The 24,235-nt window shown below is 58.5% G+C and overlaps 4 protein-coding genes across 4 annotated transcripts; all 4 read left to right on the forward strand.

Annotated features, from left to right (window-relative positions):
* The first annotated feature begins 4,316 nt into the window (after window positions 1–4,316).
* Window positions 4,317–7,520, forward strand: LOC119145445 (acrosin-like). Its single transcript, XM_037381931.1, has 5 exons — window positions 4,317–5,032; window positions 5,316–5,516; window positions 5,778–6,043; window positions 6,330–6,475; window positions 6,945–7,520. The coding sequence occupies exons 1-5, from the start codon at window positions 4,893–4,895 to the stop codon at window positions 7,296–7,298; spliced, it is 1,107 nt and encodes a 368-aa protein (XP_037237828.1). The 5' UTR covers window positions 4,317–4,892; the 3' UTR covers window positions 7,299–7,520.
* Window positions 7,521–10,679: 3,159 nt separating this feature from the next.
* On the forward strand, window positions 10,680–13,025 carry LOC119145444 (acrosin-like). Its single transcript, XM_037381930.1, has 4 exons — window positions 10,680–10,898; window positions 11,160–11,425; window positions 11,712–11,857; window positions 12,327–13,025. The coding sequence occupies exons 1-4, from the start codon at window positions 10,720–10,722 to the stop codon at window positions 12,678–12,680; spliced, it is 945 nt and encodes a 314-aa protein (XP_037237827.1). The 5' UTR covers window positions 10,680–10,719; the 3' UTR covers window positions 12,681–13,025.
* Window positions 13,026–15,515: 2,490 nt separating this feature from the next.
* On the forward strand, window positions 15,516–18,409 carry LOC119145419 (acrosin-like). The gene is made up of 4 exons (XM_037381866.1): window positions 15,516–16,282; window positions 16,544–16,809; window positions 17,096–17,241; window positions 17,711–18,409. The coding sequence occupies exons 1-4, from the start codon at window positions 16,104–16,106 to the stop codon at window positions 18,062–18,064; spliced, it is 945 nt and encodes a 314-aa protein (XP_037237763.1). The 5' UTR covers window positions 15,516–16,103; the 3' UTR covers window positions 18,065–18,409.
* A 3,040-nt stretch (window positions 18,410–21,449) lies between these two features.
* LOC119144531 (acrosin-like) lies at window positions 21,450–23,449 on the forward strand. The gene is made up of 4 exons (XM_037380032.1): window positions 21,450–21,667; window positions 21,929–22,194; window positions 22,481–22,626; window positions 23,096–23,449. The coding sequence occupies exons 1-4, from the start codon at window positions 21,489–21,491 to the stop codon at window positions 23,447–23,449; spliced, it is 945 nt and encodes a 314-aa protein (XP_037235929.1). The 5' UTR covers window positions 21,450–21,488.
* Window positions 23,450–24,235: the final 786 nt, after the last annotated feature.

Consider the following 24,235-nt stretch of genomic DNA (forward strand, 5'->3'; position numbering starts at 1 on the left):
CTAACCCTAAGCCTATTCCTAACCCTAACCCTAAACCTAACACTAACCCTAACTGTAACACTAACACTAATGCTAACCCTAACGCTAACCCTAAATGTAAACCTAAACCTAACCCAAACCGTAACCCTAACCCTAATCCTAACCATAACCCTAACCCAAACCCTGACCCTAACCCTAACCCGAACCCTACCCTAACCCTAACCTAAACCTAACCTTCACGCTAATCCTGACCATAAACCTAACCCTAACTCTAAACCGTAACCCTAACCCTAACCCTAAGCCTAAACCTAACCCTAACTCTAACCCTAACACTAACGCTTAGAAACCCTAACCCTAACTCTAAGCATAAGAAACCCTAACCTTAACCATAACCCTAACCCTAACCCTGACCCTGACCCGGACTCTGACCCTGACCCTGACCCAGACCATGACCCTGACCCTAAGCTAACACTAAACCTAACCGTAACCCTAATCGTAAAACTAACTCTGATCCTAACCCTAAGCCTATTCCTAAGCCTAAACCCTAACCCTAACCCTAACGTACTCCAACAGCACGCGCTTGGAGTCATTTTGTCACCACGTCAAGCCCCGTTCCGAGGCCAAGGCCCACAGCAGCGCAGTCGGGCGGCTCCTGCCCGTTTCCAGTCCAGAAGCTGCTGGACTTCTTTAGCCGGCTGCAGGAGCTCCTGCAGTACCTAAGGGGAAAAACGGTGTGAGCAGCAGGACAAACGGCACGCAGGGCAGGCTGCAGTGTGCCACCACCGTTTCCTTTGGGGCAATGCCTGCCGATGCATAGGCCACCTCAGCGTCAAAGGGCTGCTCTGCCCTGCGCCCGTGCCTCGGGACGCACACACCTGATGAGGCTGACCACGTGCTTGAAATAAAATGTTTCGGTGCTCACAGCAAACCAGGCTTCAGCTCAAGTCAGTCTCCTGTGCGAGGCAAGGACTTCCACGCCCGGCACCTGCCAAGCGAGGCAGGCTGCAGGCAGACAAGGCGGGCACAAAGGGAAAGAGTCCCTGCAAAGGGCTGAAAGTGGGCCTGCTCAGGGAGGAGGGGGAGGCTGCACTGGGGGAGGAAGGGAACACAGGTCATCACGGGCTGGAGGGCTTGGGGAAAGGAGCTGGAAACACAGAACGTCTTTGGCCAGCTCCTGGTGGGATCCCGCTGCGCTTGTGGATGAGCCACAAGTGACCTTGAAACTGGACTCTCATGACCCAGGACAGACGCGTCTGGAAAGACCCAAGGGTTGCACTGAGGATTTGGGGAAGGAGCTTGCCTTCGAGCCCCACATATGCCACAGACTTCATTTCCATTCTGTCATGTGAGGCATCTGTGAACACGCTGTGCTTTTGTATCTCAGGAGCAAACGTGTGCTGCTGTTTCACTGGTAGACATGCAATCCTGTTCCTGTCAATCCGGTTTGCCCTTCACATGCATTGTGCCAGTGTCTGTGTGCCTTTGTGTCTCTGGCTCTTTGGAATGCAGCAAGAGAAGCATGGGAAGAGCAGCTGCCACATCCCTCAGGCTGGGATAGGACCAGCCTCCCAGGTGCCCCCCTCATTCAGCTCTACCGGGCCTGACAGCAGAAATCCCCCCATGTAAAGGACAAGGTAGATGCAATGTCCTCTGCATATGCAAACACTTCCTGGTATATAATGTGGACCCTCGAGAACCGGGTGTGCATGTTAGGAGGAAAAATCCCCCATGCGCCCAGAGCAGCATTAAACTGCTGTCAGCTTTCCAAACTCTCCTTTGCCTGGGAGAGTTTTCCCACTTATGATTGTTGGGAAGAGAATCTGGTGACCCAGATGGGACCCGCTTTCCAGAACCTCGACAGACCACAGGGATCGTGAGGACTCCAAGCACACGCCAGAGTATTTGTGGGGAGGCCCTGCGATTCCCTGGCCGGGTGAGTCTCCGTGACAGCTCTTTGGGATAACGGCGACATTGGTCATAAATGCTGAGGCTGCTTACAAAGATGTCGTACCGCATTGTGGGTTAGAGTCCCACCGGGCTATTTGAAGTGCAACTTGTGTAATCCATATGCTATAGACGGGGATGCGCAGAACCCGGATACTCGCTATTGCTAATCTGCACCTCTCTTGGATTTTATTTGCTGGATTTTGCCTCTGTTCAGTTTTGTTTGCCAGGTTTTGTTTAGCTATTGGATGTATGAGCTTTTGAAACGTTGTGGCATGGGACCTGGACATTCTACTGGAGTGGAGGTTCTTCAGCGTTCTCCTTCGGGGTGTCTATTAAGACACGGGAGCAAGATTGAGGGTGACCCTTTCACACAGAAAAAGTGGACAGACTCTTGTCATCACTGGTGGCCCTTGTATACCTCAGATGATTAGGAGAAACGGCCTAGGAAGGGAAGCATAAACTCTGCTACGGTATGGCAATTGGTGTTGTTTTGGTAGACGTGAAGGAAAATGGCATGAAGTCCCATAAGTGGATCTGGGGTTTTTGCCACATATGCCACAGACTTCATTTCCATCCTGTGTCGCGGTTTAACCCCGGCCGGCAACCAAACGCTACCGGCAACCAAATGCCACGCAGCCACTTGCACACTCCCCCCACCCCCGGAGGGGTGGGGAGGAGAATCAGAAAGCAATGTAAAGCTGGAGGGTTGACATAAGAACAATGTAATAATTTAAACAGAAGAAAGAGTGAAGAACAACAGTAACAATACCAAGAAGAAGAAGAATAACAACAACAACAATAACGATTAGGATGGAAAGGTGGCGGAAAAGGGTAAAATCAAAAGGAAGGGAGAAGGAAAAAAAGGAAATGATGCCCAGTACAACTGCTCACCACCCGCTGACCGATGCCCAGCCAGTCCCTGAGCAAGAATCCCCCCACCAGCTAACCCTCCAAGTTTCTATACCAAGCATGACGTCCCACGGGACGGAATACCTCTGTGGCTGGTTCAGGTCAGCTGACCTGGCTGTGTCCCTTCCCAGTCTCTTGTGCCCCTCCAGCACTCTGGCTGGCAAGGCCCAAGAAACCAAAAAGGCCTTGACTTAGCAGAAACGCTAGGCAGCAACAACCGAAAACATCAGTGCGGCTACCAACATTGTTCTCACATCATAGCCAAAACACAGCACTTCACTAGCTACGAAGAAGAAAGTTAACTCCATGCCAGCTGAAACCAGGACACGGGGCCATCTCCTACTCGGCATGTGCTGCACAGGTCTTTGTAGCCTTCTTGATTGGTGCTGACGTGCGGAATCAAACTCTACATCTCAAGGAGGGTTATCAAGCAGGTATGTTTATCGGGGCTCCGGCTGCAAGGGGGATCGCTCCTCCTCACATGCACACCCAGGGCTTAAGTAAGCAGATCCCTATTACACAGAAGCATACATATTCATTAGATTCCCAAGAAAAGGCGGGGTTATTACCATTCGGTCCAGGAACTCGGTATCATAAGCCTCCTCACTCTGGCGCGGGTGCATTGACACCTGCTGGTCCTGGGCTGGGCTCTCTGGGAGGAAGGCTCGCACCCTTCCTCAGGATGTACTTTTCCCTTTGGCGCGCAGTGCTGAGGAGTCCACACCAGCAAGCGCAGAGCCAGGTTGTACTGGTTCTCTTCCCGGCTCGTACATCTTGCAGACAACATAGTTCTTGCTTACAAAGTAGCTAGTCGATTGGTATCGACACGTGCAGACCGTAGTGTCCTTGTTAGTCAGTCTGTTAAACACAAGTGCTGAAGCACCAGTTGCAAGGTCTGCATATTTACCGAATGATTTTCAGCTTGAACTATCTCCGTGCAGAGTCTTTACTTCTGAGCGTCATGGCCTGTGACCGCCTTGCTGCCATCCGAAAAGCCCTGCACACTGGGACCCTCCTAGGTGGCAGAGCTTGTGTCCACACGGCAGCAGCTGCCTTGGGCCAGGGGGTTGCTCAGCCCAGCAGCACCAGCAAGTGTGGAATTGAAACGGGGAGCGAAGCCGCTAAGACAAAACCAGTATCCTATGAAGTTGGAATCCTGGCTCGGACTGGAGCCTAGAAGTCATAATTGCCTAAAACAGGGGTTGTTGCAAAGCCACATGCCCAGGAGCAGCATGTAGTACAACATCTAAGGGCTGTTAATGAAATAGCGATTGACCAACACCCGGTGCTGCCTAATCCTCCCACTTTCTTAAGAGCGACAGGGGATTCTAATGTCTGTTTTACAGCATTGGACTTCGAAGGCGCCTTTTTGGCGTTCTGATTGTATGTCCTCGGCCGTGCATAGCAGGTGCCACAGCTGCCCTCTTCAGTGTTGGTCCAGAACCACAATCCAACCCAGAGAGAGCAGGGACATGAAGCCTGCCAGAGGGCGTTGCTGTGGCTGACATAGCCAGTGAGGACTGTGCTGCGTGTGCCTTTCCCTGTGCTGCGTGCAGGAAGGTTGGCACTGCTGGGCTAGGCTTGGCTTATTTGGCTTGCCCGTCACTGCTTGCCTGCCACGACCATCAAGAGAGTGTCTCTTCAAGAGCCAAGCACGCGCGTGCTGCCTCTAGTGGTTGCGTTCTCTGTTGTGTGTCTCTTTATTGGGCAGGAGCAGGTGGCAAAGGGCTGCCGAGAGCAGGGCGGCAGTGACCTTTGCAAAGAGGTAGCGCCGCCACGCTTGGTTTTTCCTGTGAGCTGTTAGCAGGCAGAGCTGGGAGCCAGGCGCTGCTGCCTGCCACGGGGCCTGCCCACCCTCATCGCGCAAAGCGAGCATTCCGCGGGGCTCTGTGGGGGCTGTGCGATGCCAGCTCCTGCCTCCCGTCCTGCTTGGAACCCCTCCTGTTGCCCCCCCTCCCCGCAGAGGCCACCACGCCCAGCCCCGTGGCAACCAGCCACTCTGTGACATCACCCCCGGGGCCAAGGGCATCCTGGGCAACGTGAGTTCGGGGGGCAGTATGTTGGCGGCTGCACTGGCGGTGACAAGCCCTCCTCCTTGCAGCTGCCACGTGTCACTGGCAGGGATGGATTTGCTGCGCCTCCTCCTCATCCTGCTGGCCATGTGCTGTCCTGCGTACGGCACATGGGACAGCTGTGGGTAAGTGGCCCGAGGCTCTGGGAGGGAGCTTGGGCAAGCCCTTGTGGGCTTGGCTGGAGGGCAGCCAGTGTGGGAGGCTCATTTCCTTGCCAGCACGCAGGCTGTTGGCAGTACTCACCTACGGGGCTAAAGCAGAAAGAGGCAGGGTGTGGACACACACGTGCCCCACAGGCTTCCCCAGCCCTGCTGGCCAGGCAGCGCCTTGTGGGGAGGGAAGACGGCTGACCGTGAGCCGTAGGGGCGCCAGCCATCCAGCAGGACACTAAGGAGTTTCTCTTTACAGAGGGACCTGTGGGCTCCGTCCCACGGCTTTTCGGTATGGCACGTCGCGCGTCGTGGGTGGCACAGATGCCCAGGCAGGGGCCTGGCCCGGGATCGTCAGCATCCAGAATCCCTGGCAAGCGGGCACGGGTCATACCTGCGGAGGCTCCCTCATCAGCGCACAGTGGGTCCTGACAGCAGCCCACTGCTTCATCGAGGCCAGGTAAGGCGCCACCGGGAACACGCATAGCCCCACAACACTAGCGCTTGCCCCGTGCGCAGCAGCACGGGCTACTCCCGCCCCGTTTCCTCGCAGGACACCCAGGGCCTGGGTGCTCCTTGAGCCTAAGGCACGCGAGGCCAGTCACACCCTCCCGAGCGCTGCTCTCCTCTCTCCCTCGTCAAGCGGAAGGCAGGGCAACGGCTGGGCTGCTGCAGCACGTGGCTGTGCTCCCTCTGAGTCCTCTCCCCATTTGCCTTCCAGCTACATCACCATGTGGCGCGTGGTGATCGGTGCCACGCGGCTGACTCAGCTGGGCCCTGAGGCCCAGGTGCGCAACATCAAGCGGCTGCTCCTTCACCAAGGCTACAGTAACATCACGCAGAGGAACGACATGGCCTTGCTGGAGCTGGACCAGCCTGTGCAGTGCAACGCCTACGTTCAGCTTGCCTGCGTGCCCGATGCCTCGCTGAGAGTCTCGCAGCTGAAAAACTGCTACATCAGCGGCTGGGGTGCCACGACTGCAAGATGTGAGTACCGCGGAAGTACTCGTGTGCCGAGCGCAAGCTTGGCACGCTCGGGGCCATTGCTTGGGCTTCCTGACAGCAGAGGCCAGAGCCCGAGTCAGCCTGCGGGGACGTATGCCTCTTGAGAGATGGGCCTGAGCCCTTTCCCCAGAGCAAGGCGGAAGGCAAATGCCGCTATAACGCCTCTCAGGATGCAAAGCCAAGCGCGGGCGAGGCAAGGGATTCCGCCAGGCAGGGGAGGAGAAGTGCCAGTGAGCTGCTGCTTGCTAATTCCTTCCTGTGCTCGCAGCTGGACGATCAACGGATGTGCTGCAGGAGGCCCAGGTCCGCCTCATTGATGTCAACGTCTGTAACAGCAGCCGGTGGTACAGAGGGGCCATCCACACGCACAACGTCTGTGCTGGCTATCCGCAGGGCGGCATTGACACCTGCCAGGTAGGAGCGTGCTACGAGCCAAGCCCCGTAGCACAGGCAGCCCCGCCACACGCAACTACGCCAACATGGCCAGGCATGTGCTTGGCCTGGCCAGTGCCCCTCCCACTTCAGGTCCCCACCGCCGGGGGTGCTTATACCCCCTTCCCCATCGGCAGGCCCCTGCCCAGTGCCCCTCTTGTCCCAGAGGCATGGCACTCTGCCCAGAAAGCCCTCCTAGTGTTCCTGGCAGCCCACGGCTCCCCATCCCAAGCCTGCCACAGCTCTCTTCCACACACCCACCATCACCGTGCAGTGAGGAGAGCCAGCCCCACCTTACAAGCCCACCACCCCTTCCCAGGCAAGGCTCGCTCGACACAGCCTCGCTCTGCAGGGAACACAGCTCCGGCAGGTGCCGTCAGAGAGAAGGAGCCAACCCCCGTGCTGACGGTGGCCACCCAACCACCCCTTTGTCCTCTCTCCTCCTCTGCAGGGGGACAGCGGTGGGCCTCTCGTGTGCCAAGACAGCAGTGCAGACTACTTCTGGCTTGTTGGTGTCACCAGCTGGGGGAGAGGCTGTGCCCGAGCCAGGCAGCCCGGAGTCTACACCTCCACTCAGCACTTCTACGACTGGATCCTGCTACAGATGGGCCTGCGCCCAGCAGTGAGGGCTACTCCAACAGCACGCGCTTGGAGTCATTTTGTCACCACGTCAAGCCCCGTTCCGAGGCCAAGGCCCACAGCAGCGCAGTCGGGCGGCTCCTGCCCATTTCCAGTCCAGAAGCTGCTGGACTTCTTTAGCCGGCTGCAGGAGCTCCTGCAGTACCTAAGGGGAAAAACGGTGTGAGCAGCAGGACAAACGGCACGCAGGGCAGGCTGCAGTGTGCCACCACCGTTTCCTTTGGGGCAATGCCTGCCGATGCAAAGGCCACCTCAGCGTCAAAGGGCTGCTCTGCCCTGCGCCCGTGCCTCGGGACGCACACACCTGATGAGGCTGACCACGTGCTTGAAATAAAATGTTTCGGTGCTCACAGCAAACCAGGCTTCAGCTCAAGTCAGTCTCCTGTGCGAGGCAAGGACGTCCACGCCCGGCACCTGCCAAGCGAGGCAGGCTGCAGGCAGACAAGGCGGGCACAAAGGGAAAGAGTCCCTGCAAAGGGCTGAAAGTGGGCCTGCTCAGGGAGGAGGGGGAGGCTGCACTGGAGGAAGGGAACACAGGTCATCACGGGCTGGAGGGCTTGGGGAAAGGAGCTGGAAACACAGAACGTCTTTGGCCAGCTCCTGGTGGGATCCCGCTGCGCTTGTGGATGAGCCACAAGTGACCTTGAAACTGGACTCTCGTGACCCAGGACAGACGCGTCTGGAAAGACCCAAGGGTTGCACTGAGGATTTGGGGAAGGAGCTTGCCTTCGAGCCCCACATATGCCACAGACTTCATTTCCATCCTGTGTCGCGGTTTAACCCCGGCCGGCAACCAAACACTACCGGCAACCAAACGCCACGCAGCCACTTGCGCACTCCCCCCACCCGGAGGGGTGGGGAGGAGAATCAGAAAGCAATGTAAAAGTGGAGGGTTGAGATAAGAACAATGTAATAATTTAAACAGAAGAAAGAGTGAAGAACAACAGTAACAATACCAAGAAGAAGAACAACAATAACAATTAGGATGGAAAGGTGGGGGAAAAGGGTAAAATCAAAAGGAAGGGAGAAGGAAAAAAAGGAAATGATGCCCAGTACAACTGCTCACCACCCGCTGACCGATGCCCAGCCAGTCCCTGAGCAAGAATCCCCCCACCAGCTAACCCTCCAAGTTTCTATACCAAGCATGACGTCCCACGGGATGGAATACCTCTGTGGCTGGTTCAGGTCAGCTGACCTGCCTGTGTCCCTTCCCAGTCTCTTGTGCCCCTCCAGCACTCTGGCTGGCAAGGCCCAAGAAACCAAAAAGGCCTTGACTTAGCAGAAACGCTAGGCAGCAACAACCGAAAACATCAGTGCGGCTACCAACATTGTTCTCACATCATAGCCAAAACACAGCACTTCACTAGCTACGAAGAAGAAAGTTAACTCCATGCCAGCTGAAACCAGGACACGGGGCCATCTCCTACTCGGCATGTGCTGCACAGGTCTCTGTAGCCTTCTTGATTGGTGCTGACGTGCGGAATCAAACTCTACAACTCAAGGAGGGTTATCAAGCAGGTATGTTTATCGGGGCTCCGGCTGCAAGGGGGATCGCTCCTCCTCACTTGCACACCCAGGGCTTAAGTAAGCAGATCCCTATTACACAGAAGCATACATATTCATTAAAATTCCCAAGAAAAGGCGGGGTTATTACCATTCGGTCCAGGAACTCAGTATCATAAGCCTCCTCACTCTGGCGCGGGTGCATTGACACCTGCTGGTCCTGGGCTGGGCTCTCTGGGAGGAAGGCTCGCACCCTTCCTCAGGATGTACTTTTCCCTTTGGCGCGCAGTGCTGAGGAGTCCACACCAGCAAGCGCAGAGCCAGGTTGTACTGGTTCTCTTCCCGGCTCGTACATCTTGCAGACAACATAGTTCTTGCTTACAACGTAGCTAGTCGATCGGTATCGACACGTGCAGACCGTAGTGTCCTTGTTAGTCAGTCTGTTAAACACAAGTGCTGAAGCACCAGTTGCAAGGTCTGCATATTTACCGAATGATTTTCAGCTTGAACTATCTCCGTGCAGAGTCTTTACTTCTGAGCGTCATGGCCTGTGACCGCCTTGCTGCCATCCGAAAAGCCCTGCACACTGGGACCCTCCTAGGTGGCAGAGCTTGTGTCCACACGGCAGCAGCTGCCTTGGGCCAGGGGGTTGCTCAGCCCAGCAGCACCGGGAAGTGTGGAATTGAAACCGGGAGCGAAGCCGCTAAGACAAAACCAGTATCCTATGAAGTTGGAATCCTGGCTCGGACTGGAGCCTAGAAGTCATAATTGCCTAAAACAGGGGTTGTTGCAAAGCCACATGCCCAGGAGCAGCATGTAGTACAACATCTAAGGGCTGTTAATCAAATAGCGATTGACCAACACCCGGTGCTGCCTAATCCTCCCACTTTCTCAACAGCGACAGGGGATTCTAATGTCTGTTTTACAGCATTGGACTTCGAAGGCGCCTTTTTGGCGTTCTGATTGTATGTCCTCGGCCGTGCGTAGCAGGTGCCACAGCTGCCCTCTTCAGTGTTGGTCCAGAACCACAATCCAACCCAGAGAGAGCAGGGACACGAAGCCTGCCAGAGGGCGTTGCTGTGGCTGACATAGCCAGTGAGGACTGTGCTGCGTGTGCCTTTCCCTGTGCTGCGTGCAGGAAGGTTGGCACTGCTGGGCTAGGCTTGGCTTATTTGGCTTGCCCGTCACTGCTTGCCTGCCACGACCATCAAGAGAGTGTCTCTTCAAGAGCCAAGCAGGCGCGTGCTGCCTCTAGTGGTTGCGTTCTCTGTTGTGTGTCTCTTTATTGGGCAGGAGCAGGTGGCAAAGGGCTGCCGAGAGCAGGGCGGCAGTGACCTTCGCAAAGAGGTAGCGCCGCCACGCTTGGTTTTTCCTGTGAGCTGTTAGCAGGCAGAGCCGGGAGCCAGGCGCTGCTGCCTGCCACGGGGCCGGCCCACCCTCATCGCGCAAAGGGAGCATTCCACGGGGCTCTGTGGGGGCTGAGCGATGCCAGCTCCTGCCTCCCGTCCTGCTTGGAACCCCTCCTGTTGCCCCCCCTCCCCGCAGAGGCCACCACGCCCAGCCCCGTGGCAACCAGCCACTCTGTGACATCACCCCCGGGGCCAAGGGCATCCTGGGCAACGTGAGTTCGGGGGGCAGTATGTTGGCGGCTGCACTGGCGGTGACAAGCCCTCCTCCTTGCAGCTGCCACGTGTCACTGGCAGGGATGGATTTGCTGCGCCTCCTCCTCATCCTGCTGGCCATGTGCTGTCCTGCGTACGGCACATGGGACAGCTGTGGGTAAGTGGCCCGAGGCTCTGGGAGGGAGCTTGGGCAAGCCCTTGTGGGCTTGGCTGGAGGGCAGCCAGTGTGGGAGGCTCATTTCCTTGCCAGCACGCAGGCTGTTGGCAGTACTCACCTACGGGGCTAAAGCAGAAAGAGGCAGGGTGTGGACACACACGTGCCCCACAGGCTTCCCCAGCCCTGCTGGCCAGGCAGCGCCTTGTGGGGAGGGAAGACGGCTGACCGTGAGCCGTAGGGGTGCCAGCCATCCAGCAGGACACTAAGGAGTTTCTCTTTACAGAGGGACCTGCGGGCTCCGGCCCATGGCTTTTCAGTACGGCATGTCGCGCGTCGTGGGTGGCACAGATGCCCAGGCAGGGGCCTGGCCCTGGATCGTCAGCATCCAGAATCCCTGGCAAGCGGGCACGGGTCATACCTGCGGAGGCTCCCTCATCAGCGCACAGTGGGTCCTGACAGCAGCCCACTGCTTCATCGAGGCCAGGTAAGGCGCCACCGGGAACACGCATAGCCCCACAACACTAGCGCTTGCCCCGTGCGCAGCAGCACGGGCTACTCCCGCCCCGTTTCCTCGCAGGACACCCAGGGCCTGGGTGCTCCTTGAGCCTAAGGCACGCGAGGCCAGTCACACCCTCCCGAGCGCTGCTCTCCTCTCTCCCTCGTCAAGCGGAAGGCAGGGCAACGGCTGGGCTGCTGCAGCACGTGGCTGTGCTCCCTCTGAGTCCTCTCCCCATTTGCCTTCCAGCTACATCACCATGTGGCGCGTGGTGATCGGTGCCACGCGGCTGACTCAGCTGGGCCCTGAGGCCCAGGTGCGCAACATCAAGCGGCTGCTCCTTCACCAAGGCTACAGTAACATCACGCAGAGGAACGACATTGCCTTGCTGGAGCTGGACCAGCCTGTGCAGTGCAACGCCTACGTTCAGCTTGCCTGCGTGCCCGATGCCTCGCTGAGAGTCTCGCAGCTGAAAAACTGCTACATCAGCGGCTGGGGTGCCACGACTGCAAGATGTGAGTACCGCGGAAGTACTCGTGTGCCGAGCGCAAGCTTGGCACGCTCGGGGCCATTGCTTGGGCTTCCTGACAGCAGAGGCCAGAGCCCGAGTCAGCCTGCGGGGACGTATGCCTCTTGAGAGATGGGCCTGAGCCCTTTCCCCAGAGCAAGGCGGAAGGCAAATGCCGCTATAACGCCTCTCAGGATGCAAAGCCAAGCGCGGGCGAGGCAAGGGATTCCGCCAGGCAGGGGAGGAGAAGTGCCAGTGAGCTGCTGCTTGCTAATTCCTTCCTGTGCTCGCAGCTGGACGATCAACGGATGTGCTGCAGGAGGCCCAGGTCCGCCTCATTGATGTCAACGTCTGTAACAGCAGCCGGTGGTACAGAGGGGCCATCCACACGCACAACGTCTGTGCTGGCTATCCGCAGGGCGGCATTGACACCTGCCAGGTAGGAGCGTGCTACGAGCCAAGCCCCGTAGCACAGGCAGCCCCGCCACACGCAACTACGCCAACATGGCCCGGCATGTGCTTGGCCTGGCCAGTGCCCCTCCCACTTCAGGTCCCCACCGCCGGGGGGGCTTATACCCCCTTCCCCATCGGCAGGCCCCTGCCCAGTGCCCCTCTTGTCCCAGAGGCATGGCACTCTGCCCAGAAAGCCCTCCTAGTGTTCCTGGCAGCCCACGGCTCCCCATCCCAAGCCTGCCACAGCTCTCTTCCACACACCCACCATCACCGTGCAGTGAGGAGAGCCAGCCCCACCTTACAAGCCCACCACCCCTTCCCAGGCAAGGCTCGCTCGACGCAGCCTCGCTCTGCAGGGAACACAGCTCCGGCAGGTGCCGTCAGAGAGAAGGAGCCAACCCCCGTGCTGACGGTGGCCACCCAACAACCCCTTTGTCCTCTCTCCTCCTCTGCAGGGGGACAGCGGTGGGCCTCTCGTGTGCCAAGACAGCAGTGCAGACTACTTCTGGCTTGTTGGTGTCACCAGCTGGGGGAGAGGCTGTGCCCGAGCCAGGCAGCCCGGAGTCTACACCTCCACTCAGCACTTCTACGACTGGATCCTGCTACAGATGGGCCTGCGCCCAGCAGTGAGGGCTACTCCAACAGCACGCGCTTGGAGTCATTTTGTCACCATGTCAAGCCCCGTTCCGAGGCCAAGGCCCACAGCAGCGCAGTCGGGCGGCTCCTGCCCATTTCCAGTCCAGAAGCTGCTGGACTTCTTTAGCCGGCTGCAGGAGCTCCTGCAGTACCTAAGGGGAAAAACGGTGTGAGCAGCAGGACAAACGGCACGCAGGGCAGGCTGCAGTGTGCCACCACCGTTTCCTTTGGGGCAATGCCTGCCGATGCAAAGGCCACCTCAGCGTCAAAGGGCTGCTCTGCCCTGCGCCCGTGCCTCGGGACGCACACACCTGATGAGGCTGACCACACGCTTGAAATAAAATGTTTCGGTGCTCACAGCAAACCAGGCTTCAGCTCAAGTCAGTCTCCTGTGCGAGGCAAGGACTTCCACGCCCGGCACCTGCCAAGCGAGGCAGGCTGCAGGCAGACAAGGCGGGCACAAAGGGAAAGAGTCCCTGCAAAGGGCTGAAAGTGGGCCTGCTCAGGGAGGAGGGGGAGGCTGCACTGGGGGAGGAAGGGAACACAGGTCATCACGGGCTGGAGGGCTTGGGGAAAGGAGCTGGAAACACAGAACGTCTTTGGCCAGCTCCTGGTGGGATCCCGCTGCGCTTGTGGATGAGCCACAAGTGACCTTGAAACTGGACTCTCGTGACCCAGGACAGACGCGTCTGGAAAGACCCAAGGGTTGCACTGAGGATTTGGGGAAGGAGCTTGCCTTCGAGCCCCACATATGCACGACTTCATTTCCATCCTGTGTCGCGGTTTAACCCCGGCCGGCAACCAAACACTACCGGCAACCAAACGCCACGCAGCCACTTGCGCACTCCCCCCCACCCGGAGGGGTGGGGAGGAGAATCAGAAAGCAATGTAAAAGTGGAGGGTTGAGATAAGAACAATGTAATAATTTAAACAGAAGAAAGAGTGAAGAACAACAGTAACAATACCAAGAAGAAGAACAACAATAACAATTAGGATGGAAAGGTGGGGGAAAAGGGTAAAATCAAAAGGAAGGGAGAAGGAAAAAAAGGAAATGATGCCCAGTACAACTGCTCACCACCCGCTGACCGATGCCCAGCCAGTCCCTGAGCAAGAATCCCCCCACCAGCTAACCCTCCAAGTTTCTATACCAAGCATGACGTCCCACGGGATGGAATACCTCTGTGGCTGGTTCAGGTCAGCTGACCTGGCTGTGTCCCTGCCCAGTCTCTTGTGCCCCTCCAGCACTCTGGCTGGCAAGGCCCAAGAAACCAAAAAGGCCTTGACTTAGCAGAAACGCTAGGCAGCAACAACCGAAAACATCAGTGCGGCTACCAACATTGTTCTCACATCATAGCCAAAACACAGCACTTCACTAGCTACGAAGAAGAAAGTTAACTCCATGCCAGCTGAAACCAGGACACGGGGCCATCTCCTACTCGGCATGTGCTGCACAGGTCTCTGTAGCCTTCTTGATTGGTGCTGACGTGCGGAATCAAACTCTACAACTCAAGGAGGGTTATCAAGCAGGTATGTTTATCGGGGCTCCGGCTGCAAGGGGGATCGCTCCTCCTCACTTGCACACCCAGGGCTTAAGTAAGCAGATCCCTATTACACAGAAGCATACATATTCATTAAAATTCCCAAGAAAAGGCGGGGTTATTACCATTCGGTCCAGGAACTCAGTATCATAAGCCTCCTCACTCTGGCGCGGGTGCATTGACACCTGCTGGTCCTGGGCTGGGCTCTCTGGGAGGAAGGCTCGCACCCTTCCTCAGGATGTACTTTTCCCTTTGGCGCGCAGTGCTGAGGAGTCCACACCAGCAAGCGCAGAGCCAGGTTGTACTGGTTCTCTTCCCGGCTCGTACACCTTGCAGACAACATAGTTCTTGCTTACAACGTAGCTAGTCGATCGGTATCGACACGTGCAGACCGTAGTGTCCTTGTTAGTCAGTCTGTTAAACACAAGTGCTGAAGCACCAGTTGCCAGGTCTGCATATTTACCGAATGATTTTCAGCTTGAACTATCTCCGTGCAGAGTCTTTACTTCTGAGCGTCATGGCCTGTGACCGCCTTGCTGCCATCCAAAAAGCCCTGCACACTGGGACCCTCCTAGGTGGCAGAGCTTGTGTCCACACGGCAGCAGCTGCCTTGGGCCAGGGGGTTGCTCAGCCCAGCAGCACCAGCAAGTGTGGAATTGAAACCGGGAGCGAAGCCGCTAAGACAAAACCAGTATCCTATGAAGTTGGAATCCTGGCTCGGACTGGAGCCTAGAAGTCATAATTGCCTAAAACAGGGGTTGTTGCAAAGCCACATGCCCAGGAGCAGCATGTAGTACAACATCTAAGGGCTGTTAATGAAATAGCGATTGACCAACACCCGGTGCTGCCTAATCCTCCCACTTTCTCAACAGCGACAGGGGATTCTAATGTCTGTTTTACAGCATTGGACTTCGAAGGCGCCTTTTTGGCGTTCTGATTGTATGTCCTCGGCCGTGCGTAGCAGGTGCCACAGCTGCCCTCTTCAGTGTTGGTCCAGAACCACAATCCAACCCAGAGAGAGCAGGGACACGAAGCCTGCCAGAGGGCGTTGCTGTGGCTGACATAGCCAGTGAGGACTGTGCTGCGTGTGCCTTTCCCTGTGCTGCGTGCAGGAAGGTTGGCACTGCTGGGCTAGGCTTGGCTTATTTGGCTTGCCCGTCACTGCTTGCCTGCCACGACCATCAAGAGAGTGTCTCTTCAAGAGCCAAGCAGGCGCGTGCTGCCTCTAGTGGTTGCGTTCTCTGTTGTGTGTCTCTTTATTGGGCAGGAGCAGGTGGCAAAGGGCTGCCGAGAGCAGGGCGGCAGTGACCTTCGCAAAGAGGTAGCGCCGCCACGCTTGGTTTTTCCTGTGAGCTGTTAGCAGGCAGAGCCGGGAGCCAGGCGCTGCTGCCTGCCACGGGGCCGGCCCACCCTCATCGCGCAAAGGGAGCATTCCACGGGGCTCTGTGGGGGCTGAGCGATGCCAGCTCCTGCCTCCCGTCCTGCTTGGAACCCCTCCTGTTGCCCCCCCTCCCCGCAGAGGCCACCACGCCCAGCCCCGTGGCAACCAGCCACTCTGTGACATCACCCCCGGGGCCAAGGGCATCCTGGGCAACGTGAGTTCGGGGGGCAGTATGTTGGCGGCTGCACTGGCGGTGACAAGCCCTCCTCCTTGCAGCTGCCACGTGTCACTGGCAGGGATGGATTTGCTGCGCCTCCTCCTCATCCTGCTGGCCATGTGCTGTCCTGCGTACGGCACATGGGACAGCTGTGGGTAAGTGGCCCGAGGCTCTGGGAGGGAGCTTGGGCAAGCCCTTGTGGGCTTGGCTGGAGGGCAGCCAGTGTGGGAGGCTCATTTCCTTGCCAGCACGCAGGCTGTTGGCAGTACTCACCTACGGGGCTAAAGCAGAAAGAGGCAGGGTGTGGACACACACGTGCCCCACAGGCTTCCCCAGCCCTGCTGGCCAGGCAGCGCCTTGTGGGGAGGGAAGACGGCTGACCGTGAGCCGTAGGGGCGCCAGCCATCCAGCAGGACACTAAGGAGTTTCTCTTTACAGAGGGACCTGCGGGCTCCGGCCCATGGCTTTTCAGTACGGCATGTCGCGCGTCGTGGGTGGCACAGATGCCCAGGCAGGGGCCTGGCCCTGGATCGTCAGCATCCAGAATCCCTGGCAAGCGGGCACGGGTCATACCTGCGGAGGCTCCCTCATCAGCGCACAGTGGGTCCTGACAGCAGCCCACTGCTTCATCGAGGCCAGGTAAGGCGCCACCGGGAACGCGCATAGCCCCACAACACTAGCGCTTGCCCCGTGCGCAGCAGCACGGGCTACTCCCGCCCCGTTTCCTCGCAGGACACCCAGGGCCTGGGTGCTCCTTGAGCCTAAGGCACGCGAGGCCAGTCACACCCTCCCGAGCGCTGCTCTCCTCTCTCCCTCGTCAAGCGGAAGGCAGGGCAACGGCTGGGCTGCTGCAGCACGTGGCTGTGCTCCCTCTGAGTCCTCTCCCCATTTGCCTTCCAGCTACATCACCATGTGGCGCGTGGTGATCGGTGCCACGCGGCTGACTCAGCTGGGCCCTGAGGCCCAGGTGCGCAACATCAAGCGGCTGCTCCTTCACCAAGGCTACAGTAACATCACGCAGAGGAACGACATTGCCTTGCTGGAGCTGGACCAGCCTGTGCAGTGCAACGCCTACGTTCAGCTTGCCTGCGTGCCCGATGCCTCGCTGAGAGTCTCGCAGCTGAAAAACTGCTACATCAGCGGCTGGGGTGCCACGACTGCAAGATGTGAGTACCGCGGAAGTACTCGTGTGCCGAGCGCAAGCTTGGCACGCTCGGGGCCATTGCTTGGGCTTCCTGACAGCAGAGGCCAGAGCCCGAGTCAGCCTGCGGGGACGTATGCCTCTTGAGAGATGGGCCTGAGCCCTTTCCCCAGAGCAAGGCGGAAGGCAAATGGCGCTATAACGCCTCTCAGGATGCAAAGCCAAGCGCGGGCGAGGCAAGGGATTCCGCCAGGCAGGGGAGGAGAAGTGCCAGTGAGCTGCTGCTTGCTAATTCCTTCCTGTGCTCACAGCTGGACGATCAACGGATGTGCTGCAGGAGGCCCAGGTCCGCCTCATTGATGTCAACGTCTGTAACAGCAGCCGGTGGTACAGAGGGGCCATCCACACGCACAACGTCTGTGCTGGCTATCCGCAGGGCGGCATTGACACCTGCCAGGTAGGAGCGTGCTACGAGCCAAGCCCCGTAGCACAGGCAGCCCCGCCACACGCAACTACGCCAACATGGCCCGGCATGTGCTTGGCCTGGCCAGTGCCCCTCCCACTTCAGGTCCCCACCGCCGGGGGGGCTTATACCCCCTTCCCCATCGGCAGGCCCCTGCCCAGTGCCCCTCTTGTCCCAGAGGCATGGCACTCTGCCCAGAAAGCCCTCCTAGTGTTCTTGGCAGCCCATGGCTCCCCATCCCAAGCCTGCCACAGCTCTCTTCCACACACCCACCATCACCGTGCAGTGAGGAGAGCCAGCCCCACCTTACAAGCCCACCACCCCTTCCCAGGCAAGGCTCGCTCGACACAGCCTCGCTCTGCAGGGAACACAGCTCCGGCAGGTGCCGTCAGAGAGAAGGAGCCAACCCCCGTGCTGACGGTGGCCACCCAACAACCCCTTTGTCCTCTCTCCTCCCCTGCAGGGGGACAGCGGTGGGCCTCTCGTGTGCCAAGACAGCAGTGCAGACTACTTCTGGCTTGTTGGTGTCACCAGCTGGGGGAGAGGCTGTGCCCGAGCCAGGCAGCCCGGAGTCTACACCTCCACTCAGCACTTCTACGACTGGATCCTGCTACAGATGGGCCTGCGCCCAGCAGTGAGGGCTACTCCAACAGCACGCGCTTGGAGTCATTTTGTCACCACGTCAAGCCCCGTTCCGAGGCCAAGGCCCACAGCAGCGCAGTCGGGCGGCTCCTGCCCATTTCCAGTCCAGAAGCTGCTGGACTTCTTTAGCCGGCTGCAGGAGCTCCTGCAGTACCTAAGGGGAAAAACGGTGTGAGCAGCAGGACAAACGGCACGCAGGGCAGGCTGCAGTGTGCCACCACCGTTTCCTTTGGGGCAATGCCTGCCGATGCAAAGGCCACCTCAGCGTCAAAGGGCTGCTCTGCCCTGCGCCCGTGCCTCGGGACGCACACACCTGATGAGGCTGACCACGTGCTTGAAATAAAATGTTTCGGTGCTCACAGCAAACCAGGCTTCAGCTCAAGTCAGTCTCCTGTGCGAGGCAAGGACTTCCACGCCCGGCACCTGCCAAGCGAGGCAGGCTGCAGGCAGACAAGGCGGGCACAAAGGGAAAGAGTCCCTGCAAAGGGCTGAAAGTGGGCCTGCTCAGGGAGGAGGGGGAGGCTGCACTGGGGAGGAAGGGAACACAGGTCATCACGGGCTGGAGGGCTTGGGGAAAGGAGCTGGAAACACAGAACGTCTTTGGCCAGCTCCTGGTGGGATCCCGCTGCGCTTGTGGATGAGCCACAAGTGACCTTGAAACTGGACTCTCGTGACCCAGGACAGACGCGTCTGGAAAGACCCAAGGGTTGCACTGAGGATTTGGGGAAGGAGCTTGCCTTCGAGCCCCACATATGCCACAGACTTCATTTCCATCCTGTGTCGCGGTTTAACCCCGGCCGGCAACCAAACACTACCGGCAACCAAACGCCACGCAGCCACTTGCGCACTCCCCCCCACCCGGAGGGGTGGGGAGGAGAATCAGAAAGCAATGTAAAAGTGGAGGGTTGAGATAAGAACAATGTAATAATTTAAACAGAAGAAAGAGTGAAGAACAACAGTAACAATACCAAGAAGAAGAACAACAATAACAATTAGGATGGAAAGGTGGGGGAAAAGGGTAAAATCAAAAGGAAGGGAGAAGGAAAAAAAGGAAATGATGCCCAGTACAACTGCTCACCACCCGCTGACCGATGCCCAGCCAGTCCCTGAGCAAGAATCCCCCCACCAGCTAACCCTCCAAGTTTCTATACCAAGCATGACGTCCCACGGGATGGAATACCTCTGTGGCTGGTTCAGGTCAGCTGACCTGCCTGTGTCCCTTCCCAGTCTCTTGTGCCCCTCCAGCACTCTGGCTGGCAAGGCCCAAGAAACCAAAAAGGCCTTGACTTAGCAGAAACGCTAGGCAGCAACAACCGAAAACATCAGTGCGGCTACCAACATTGTTCTCACATCATAGCCAAAACACAGCACTTCACTAGCTACGAAGAAGAAAGTTAACTCCATGCCAGCTGAAACCAGGACACGGGGCCATCTCCTACTCGGCATGTGCTGCACAGGTCTTTGTAGCCTTCTTGATTGGTGCTGACGTGCGGAATCAAACTCTACAACTCAAGGAGGGTTATCAAGCAGGTATGTTTATCGGGGCTCCGGCTGCAAGGGGGATCGCTCCTCCTCACTTGCACACCCAGGGCTTAAGTAAGCAGATCCCTATTACACAGAAGCATACATATTCATTAAAATTCCCAAGAAAAGGCGGGGTTATTACCATTCGGTCCAGGAACTCAGTATCATAAGCCTCCTCACTCTGGCGCGGGTGCATTGACACCTGCTGGTCCTGGGCTGGGCTCTCTGGGAGGAAGGCTCGCACCCTTCCTCAGGATGTACTTTTCCCTTTGGCGCGCAGTGCTGAGGAGTCCACACCAGCAAGCGCAGAGCCAGGTTGTACTGGTTCTCTTCCCGGCTCGTACATCTTGCAGACAACATAGTTCTTGCTTACAACGTAGCTAGTCGATCGGTATCGACACGTGCAGACCGTAGTGTCCTTGTTAGTCAGTCTGTTAAACACAAGTGCTGAAGCACCAGTTGCCAGGTCTGCATATTTACCGAATGATTTTCAGCTTGAACTATCTCCGTGCAGAGTCTTTACTTCTGAGCGTCATGGCCTGTGACCGCCTTGCTGCCATCCAAAAAGCCCTGCACACTGGGACCCTCCTAGGTGGCAGAGCTTGTGTCCACACGGCAGCAGCTGCCTTGGGCCAGGGGGTTGCTCAGCCCAGCAGCACCAGCAAGTGTGGAATTGAAACCGGGAGCGAAGCCGCTAAGACAAAACCAGTATCCTATGAAGTTGGAATCCTGGCTCGGACTGGAGCCTAGAAGTCATAATTGCCTAAAACAGGGGTTGTTGCAAAGCCACATGCCCAGGAGCAGCATGTAGTACAACATCTAAGGGCTGTTAATGAAATAGCGATTGACCAACACCCGGTGCTGCCTAATCCTCCCACTTTCTCAACAGCGACAGGGGATTCTAATGTCTGTTTTACAGCATTGGACTTCGAAGGCGCCTTTTTGGCGTTCTGATTGTATGTCCTCGGCCGTGCGTAGCAGGTGCCACAGCTGCCCTCTTCAGTGTTGGTCCAGAACCACAATCCAACCCAGAGAGAGCAGGGACACGAAGCCTGCCAGAGGGCGTTGCTGTGGCTGACATAGCCAGTGAGGACTGTGCTGCGTGTGCCTTTCCCTGTGCTGCGTGCAGGAAGGTTGGCACTGCTGGGCTAGGCTTGGCTTATTTGGCTTGCCCGTCACTGCTTGCCTGCCACGACCATCAAGAGAGTGTCTCTTCAAGAGCCAAGCAGGCGCGTGCTGCCTCTAGTGGTTGCGTTCTCTGTTGTGTGTCTCTTTATTGGGCAGGAGCAGGTGGCAAAGGGCTGCCGAGAGCAGGGCGGCAGTGACCTTCGCAAAGAGGTAGCGCCGCCACGCTTGGTTTTTCCTGTGAGCTGTTAGCAGGCAGAGCCGGGAGCCAGGCGCTGCTGCCTGCCACGGGGCCGGCCCACCCTCATCGCGCAAAGGGAGCATTCCACGGGGCTCTGTGGGGGCTGAGCGATGCCAGCTCCTGCCTCCCGTCCTGCTTGGAACCCCTCCTGTTGCCCCCCCTCCCCGCAGAGGCCACCACGCCCAGCCCCGTGGCAACCAGCCACTCTGTGACATCACCCCCGGGGCCAAGGGCATCCTGGGCAACGTGAGTTCGGGGGGCAGTATGTTGGCGGCTGCACTGGCGGTGACAAGCCCTCCTCCTTGCAGCTGCCACGTGTCACTGGCAGGGATGGATTTGCTGCGCCTCCTCCTCATCCTGCTGGCCATGTGCTGTCCTGCGTACGGCACATGGGACAGCTGTGGGTAAGTGGCCCGAGGCTCTGGGAGGGAGCTTGGGCAAGCCCTTGTGGGCTTGGCTGGAGGGCAGCCAGTGTGGGAGGCTCATTTCCTTGCCAGCACGCAGGCTGTTGGCAGTACTCACCTACGGGGCTAAAGCAGAAAGAGGCAGGGTGTGGACACACACGTGCCCCACAGGCTTCCCCAGCCCTGCTGGCCAGGCAGCGCCTTGTGGGGAGGGAAGACGGCTGACCGTGAGCCGTAGGGGTGCCAGCCATCCAGCAGGACACTAAGGAGTTTCTCTTTACAGAGGGACCTGCGGGCTCCGGCCCATGGCTTTTCAGTACGGCATGTCGCGCGTCGTGGGTGGCACAGATGCCCAGGCAGGGGCCTGGCCCTGGATCGTCAGCATCCAGAATCCCTGGCAAGCGGGCACGGGTCATACCTGCGGAGGCTCCCTCATCAGCGCACAGTGGGTCCTGACAGCAGCCCACTGCTTCATCGAGGCCAGGTAAGGCGCCACCGGGAACACGCATAGCCCCACAACACTAGCGCTTGCCCCGTGCGCAGCAGCACGGGCTACTCCCGCCCCGTTTCCTCGCAGGACACCCAGGGCCTGGGTGCTCCTTGAGCCTAAGGCACGCGAGGCCAGTCACACCCTCCCGAGCGCTGCTCTCCTCTCTCCCTCGTCAAGCGGAAGGCAGGGCAACGGCTGGGCTGCTGCAGCACGTGGCTGTGCTCCCTCTGAGTCCTCTCCCCATTTGCCTTCCAGCTACATCACCATGTGGCGCGTGGTGATCGGTGCCACGCGGCTGACTCAGCTGGGCCCTGAGGCCCAGGTGCGCAACATCAAGCGGCTGCTCCTTCACCAAGGCTACAGTAACATCACGCAGAGGAACGACATTGCCTTGCTGGAGCTGGACCAGCCTGTGCAGTGCAACGCCTACGTTCAGCTTGCCTGCGTGCCCGATGCCTCGCTGAGAGTCTCGCAGCTGAAAAACTGCTACATCAGCGGCTGGGGTGCCACGACTGCAAGATGTGAGTACCGCGGAAGTACTCGTGTGCCGAGCGCAAGCTTGGCACGCTCGGGGCCATTGCTTGGGCTTCCTGACAGCAGAGGCCAGAGCCCGAGTCAGCCTGCGGGGACGTATGCCTCTTGAGAGATGGGCCTGAGCCCTTTCCCCAGAGCAAGGCGGAAGGCAAATGGCGCTATAACGCCTCTCAGGATGCAAAGCCAAGCGCGGGCGAGGCAAGGGATTCCGCCAGGCAGGGGAGGAGAAGTGCCAGTGAGCTGCTGCTTGCTAATTCCTTCCTGTGCTCGCAGCTGGACGATCAACGGATGTGCTGCAGGAGGCCCAGGTCCGCCTCATTGATGTCAACGTCTGTAACAGCAGCCGGTGGTACAGAGGGGCCATCCACACGCACAACGTCTGTGCTGGCTATCCGCAGGGCGGCATTGACACCTGCCAGGTAGGAGCGTGCTACGAGCCAAGCCCCGTAGCACAGGCAGCCCCGCCACACGCAACTACGCCAACATGGCCCGGCATGTGCTTGGCCTGGCCAGTGCCCCTCCCACTTCAGGTCCCCACCGCCGGGGGGGCTTATACCCCCTTCCCCATCGGCAGGCCCCTGCCCAGTGCCCCTCTTGTCCCAGAGGCATGGCACTCTGCCCAGAAAGCCCTCCTAGTGTTCCTGGCAGCCCACGGCTCCCCATCCCAAGCCTGCCACAGCTCTCTTCCACACACCCACCATCACCGTGCAGTGAGGAGAGCCAGCCCCACCTTACAAGCCCACCACCCCTTCCCAGGCAAGGCTCGCTCGACACAGCCTCGCTCTGCAGGGAACACAGCTCCGGCAGGTGCCGTCAGAGAGAAGGAGCCAACCCCCGTGCTGACGGTGGCCACCCAACAACCCCTTTGTCCTCTCTCCTCCTCTGCAGGGGGACAGCGGTGGGCCTCTCGTGTGCCAAGACAGCAGTGCAGACTACTTCTGGCTTGTTGGTGTCACCAGCTGGGGGAGAGGCTGTGCCCGAGCCAGGCAGCCCGGAGTCTACACCTCCACTCAGCACTTCTACGACTGGATCCTGCTACAGATGGGCCTGCGCCCAGCAGTGAGGGCTACTCCAACAGCACGCGCTTGGAGTCATTTTGTCACCACGTCAAGCCCCGTTCCGAGGCCAAGGCCCACAGCAGCGCAGTCGGGCGGCTCCTGCCCATTTCCAGTCCAGAAGCTGCTGGACTTCTTTAGCCGGCTGCAGGAGCTCCTGCAGTACCTAAGGGGAAAAACGGTGTGAGCAGCAGGACAAACGGCACGCAGGGCAGGCTGCAGTGTGCCACCACCGTTTCCTTTGGGGCAATGCCTGCCGATGCATAGGCCACCTCAGCGTCAAAGGACTGCTCTGCCCTGCGCCCGTGCCTCGGGACGCACACACCTGATGAGGCTGACCACACGCTTGAAATAAAATGTTTCGGTGCTCACAGCAAACCAGGCTTCAGCTCAAGTCAGTCTCCTGTGCGAGGCAAGGACTTCCACGCCCGGCACCTGCCAAGCGAGGCAGGCTGCAGGCAGACAAGGCGGGCACAAAGGGAAAGAGTCCCTGCAAAGGGCTGAAAGTGGGCCTGCTCAGGGAGGAGGGGGAGGCTGCACTGGGGAGGAAGGGAACACAGGTCATCACGGGCTGGAGGGCTTGGGGAAAGGAGCTGGAAACACAGAACGTCTTTGGCCAGCTCCTGGTGGGATCCCGCTGCGCTTGTGGATGAGCCACAAGTGACCTTGAAACTGGACTCTCGTGACCCAGGACAGACGCGTCTGGAAAGACCCAAGGGTTGCACTGAGGATTTGGGGAAGGAGCTTGCCTTCGAGCCCCACATATGCCACAGACTTCATTTCCATCCTGTGTCGCGGTTTAACCCCGGCCGGCAACCAAACACTACCGGCAACCAAACGCCACGCAGCCACTTGCGCACTCCCCCCCACCCGGAGGGGTGGGGAGGAGAATCAGAAAGCAATGTAAAAGTGGAGGGTTGAGATAAGAACAATGTAATAATTTAAACAGAAGAAAGAGTGAAGAACAACAGTA

The sequence above is a fragment of the Falco rusticolus genome, chromosome 3 (assembly GCF_015220075.1).
Source record: "Falco rusticolus isolate bFalRus1 chromosome 3, bFalRus1.pri, whole genome shotgun sequence".
In the NCBI taxonomy this organism is placed as follows: domain Eukaryota; kingdom Metazoa; phylum Chordata; class Aves; order Falconiformes; family Falconidae; genus Falco; species Falco rusticolus.